Source organism: Etheostoma spectabile, unplaced genomic scaffold (assembly GCF_008692095.1).
Source record: "Etheostoma spectabile isolate EspeVRDwgs_2016 unplaced genomic scaffold, UIUC_Espe_1.0 scaffold314, whole genome shotgun sequence".
Taxonomy (NCBI): domain Eukaryota; kingdom Metazoa; phylum Chordata; class Actinopteri; order Perciformes; family Percidae; genus Etheostoma; species Etheostoma spectabile.
Window position 1 is genome coordinate 270,970 of NW_022605583.1, and position 4,493 is coordinate 275,462.

At 40.6% G+C, this 4,493-nt stretch overlaps 1 protein-coding gene across 1 annotated transcript in view; it reads right to left on the reverse strand.

The window, feature by feature from the left end:
- galnt16 (UDP-N-acetyl-alpha-D-galactosamine:polypeptide N-acetylgalactosaminyltransferase 16) overlaps window positions 1-4,493 on the reverse strand; it is an 80,472-nt gene that overhangs the window by 62,595 nt on the left and 13,384 nt on the right. The window contains exons 2-4 of the mRNA XM_032511079.1: window positions 3,689-3,870; window positions 455-553; window positions 294-361 (exon numbers count right to left, since the gene is read on the reverse strand). Coding sequence (XP_032366970.1) covers window positions 294-361; window positions 455-553; window positions 3,689-3,870 — 349 coding nt within the window. The remainder of the gene's footprint in view (window positions 1-293; window positions 362-454; window positions 554-3,688; window positions 3,871-4,493) is intronic.

Sequence of the window (4,493 nt, forward strand, 5' to 3'; positions counted from 1 at the left end):
TTCCTATATCAATGTTCTTTTTAACTAACCAAAATAACATGATTGATTCCACACAACACTCTTTGGCAAATCTCTACTTTCATTAATAAATTCAGTTTTATTTATGTAGCGCTAAATCCCACCAACAGTTATCTCCCTATCTTTTCATAAAGGAGCAGGTCTAGACCGGACTCTGGGATGTTATTACCAGAAACCCAACAGTTCCCATGAATAAAAGTCTAATATTCCCTCATGCTCAGTGGCAGCTCCACCTTTTTCCACCACTTTCCACAGAAATAAAACTTAAAACTCACGGTCAGAGCTGAAGTCATCTATCAAGATAATTTCTTGAATCAGAGATGGAGGACTTCGCATCAGGACACTGAGAGGGAGGAAAAGACGAGGTGAAGGTCAGAAAACATGAGTGAGTGTCGTTTTGCGGACTCGTCAGGCCGTTTGAGTTCAACCTTGTTACCTTTTGATGGTGCGAAGCAGAGTAGAGCGAGCCTCGTTGTGGAAAGTGATGATGATGCTGGTGGAGGGAAGGTCCGTGTCATAGTTCAGAGACGCACACCTACAGGGAGAAGAATGTATCACACGTTCATCACGGAGGGAGAGCACGTCTGCCTTCTTTCTCTTTAGAATTCACACGCATGCGTTACATAGGCACATCACATATACTGGGCACTTGTTATAAGCAGCGGTGTCTTGTGGAGTTGCCTCAGCATTTGTTGCTGTAGTGACATGGAAATATCTGGTTGCCAGGTAACAATTGTATACATTTCTGAACCTCTGCCACCTGTAGCCAAAGGCTTTCAGGCAAGGTCAGAAGACCTTCAGATTATCCCAGGCCACGGTCTCTGTTGTTGTAAAGCCATTTACGTACAATTGTTTTTGTAATTTGTTGCTTGCCTTATAGTAAAGAAAATAATGTTAAAGCTAAAACATATACACAGGTAGGTCATTATAACACGTTTCATGATGCGTCCATTTGCTTTATTTGTAGTCTATATTTTTGCGACGTTCCACTACTGAGATTGCTCTCGTTCTGCCGGATGTCTTTTCAGATGTCCCGTTAACTTCCACTTTGTTTGTGTTGGCGTTCTAACCTCTGGTGGATTTCTGAGGACTATGGTTACCTGGTTCTATGGTTACCTGGTCCTCAGATCTCTGCAGGGTAAATCCAGACAGCTAGTTAGCTATCTGTCCAATCTGAGGACATGGTTACCTGGTCCTCAGATCTCTGCAGGGTAAATCCAGACAGCAGCTAGACTATCTGTCCAATCTGGGACTATGGTTACCGGTCCTCAGATCTCTGCAGGGTAAATACGACAGCTAGCTAGACTATCTGTCCAATCAGAGGACTATGGTTACCGGTCCCAGGTCTCTCCAGGGTAAATCCAGACAGCTAGCTAGACTATCTGTCCAATCTGAGGACTATGGTTACCTGGTCCTCAGATCTCTGCAGGGTAAATCCAGACAGCTAGCTAGACTATCTGTCCAATCTGAGGACTATGGTTACCTGGTCCTCAGGTCTCGCAGGGTAAATCCAGACAGTAGCTAGACTATCTGTCCATCTGAGGACTATGGTTACGGTCCTCAGATCTCTGCAGGGTAAATCCAGACAGCTAGCTGACTACTGTCAATGAGGACTATGGTTACCTGGTCCTCAGATCTCTGCAGGGTAAATCCAGACACGCTAGCTAGACTATCTGTCCAATCTGAGACTATGGTTACCTGGTCCTCAGGATCTCTGCAGGGGGTTAGCTAGACTATCTGTCCAATCTGAGGACTATGGTTACCTTGTCTTCAGATCTCTGCGGGGTAAATCCAGACAGCTAGCTAGACTAGCTGTCCTATCTGAGTGTCCTGTTGCATGTCTAAAACTACTTCTGAACGTACATGTGTTCCCCCAAAACAAGTTCCTTCCCGAGACTATTTAGCAGCTATCTCAGCTAGGCACCGCCTACAACGTTTATGATTGGTTTAAAGAAATGTTAATAAACCAGAGCGTGTTTTCTCCCATACCTGATTGCTGTGTGGACTAGCCAGGTCTGGCAATGTGAGACTTCTTTATTTGGGACTGCATACTGGGATGTACTGATCAATACACATGATGCCATTTAACCCTCATGTTGTCCTCATGTTTTGCTATATCAATGTTCTTTATAATTCCCCAAAATAACCTGATTGATTCCACACAACGCTCTTTGGCAAGTACAAATTAATAAATTAATAAAAATTGTAATTATTTGTAATTAAGTTTGGTCTTATTCAATTTTATATCATGTCCTATAAATGAGGTTAATTGACCTTAAAATTCCAAAAATAACTGTAAAACTAAGTTAGTAAGTTAGTGTTACGTAGTGTAAAAAACGTGAGAAAAAGTCAAAAACATTGATAAAATGCGTGAACTAAAGTGTATATTTTCTATTTTGATGGGAAGGGTTAAGATTATATTATTATTCAATGTATTTGTTTTATAGTGTTTATTATTCTGCTCTGCTTATGACTCATATATTGACTCAACCTAGTATTATATTACGTATTAGACAACAGGCTGTTACTGTAACAGAGCCTGCACACTCAACCTTCTCTGCTTGTATGAATACAGATTTAATAAAAGGTAATGATACGTTGAGGAACAAACTGACCCTAACCACCAGGACTGCAGAAGAGGTTGTGGAGTGCTTGAAATCACACAATAACACAAAATAATACAACACTCCCTTGTAGCAGTGAACATAATAGATGTCACTTACTGTACATGTATAGCAAGCAATAATAGGCATTCAAAATATTCAAAATGATACACCATTATCAGAAAGTGTCTTTTTAGTTGTTGTTTTTTTTAGTTTTTTTTTTAGTTAAACAAATACTGAGAAAAAAATTGAGTTTGAAGGTTCATCCTTGATCTTGAAACAGAATCTTGACCAAAAATGAACGCGAGGTCCAGCTTGCTCTGAGGAACTCCATCCACGGATTTCATACAGTGCAATATTTAATATTCAACCATTTCATTTCATTACTGTGCAATATTTATTCATTTATTATTTAGTACTTAACTATTTCTTTTTATTGCTGTGCAATATTTATTTAGTTGTTATTAACACGTAACTACTTTTTGCATAAAGTGTTTACAAAGCTATTTTATATGTGTATATTGCTGCTCTCAAGACTGTGCACCAGGTACCCCCCCATCTCCTTTTTCTCTGCACTACATATACTCTATATTTTTATATTTTATATCCTTATATTTTATATTTTTATATTTCGTGTTGACATTGTAAAGGGGTTGCTTCTACCTTAATGCACAGGTGCTGCACTTGTGTATAATGACAATAAAGGCATTTTATTCTATTCTATTGAGAGAGTTTGTTGTATCAATATTGGTTCAAAATAAGCTAGAAATTGTTGAAAAGACACAAAAATGCTACAAGCTTGTAGAGTCATTAAAATATTGTCTTGATCCAAATCCCTCACGAATGGACCTCCAATCTTTTTTATATTTTTCACAGAAGACACTTCTATTATAACATATAGTCATTTCATCATCTACTGTTAGAACCCAAGCAGAGAAAAAGAAGCCGGTTCTTCATGGATACAGCATGGAGGGACCCCTGCAGTCAGGAGGCTCAGGTCAACTACCTTTAAGTGTGCTGGACAGATTTTCCATGCGGACCCGGTCTGAGGCGTGAACCCGGCTCACCTGTAGTGCCGGGTGTCCCTGATGGCTCGCTCGGCGCCCAGCCGGTCGCTCTCCTGCAGGTTGAAGGCGTGGTCTCTGTACGGGTCGTCCCCCGGCTTCAGCTGCTTCCCCGCCAGGTAGGCCTTCTCGTCGAAGGCGCCCAGCAGCTGGCCCGGCTGCTCCGCCCGGGGGGGCTGGCTCACCTGCACAGCACACAACCAGCTGGGTTGACATTTTAATCACAATTGGGATTTTGGTTCCTAATTGATCACAGAAAAGAGAAAAAAAACTATTATTTTGCAAATTATGTTTTGCAAGTAGACTCTTATTTTGTCTTGTGTTCTGAATGGAACAAAAAGTTCCAATGGGGAAAGTATTAAGACGGAAATGTCCCAGTTCAAAGGGTTGATTTGTTAAGATAAGATAAGAAAACCCTTATTTGGCCAAAAAATTTTTTTCTTCTTTCTTTCTATCTTTCTTGTTGAACTGTTTCGCTGTTTTTTAAGTTCAATAATTGCAACGTCTTTCCAAAAGTCACCGTGTAATCCTTTTAAATAATTGTGATTATATTTTTTCCATAAACCAGCAGCCTAAGTTCACATCTCCACACCAGGCAGGAAAACAGGCAGAAACACTGACGTCAAAGTAGAAAGAAATTGTGAAAAACTCAAGTCAAAGAAAGAATAAAAGCTGGAAAATTAAGAATGCAGTGGGATTTAATTCCAGACACACAAATCACCTCCCTGTCGCTCGTGTCAACACGCACACACGCACACGCACACGCACACGCACACACGCACACACGCACGCACGCACGCACGCACAC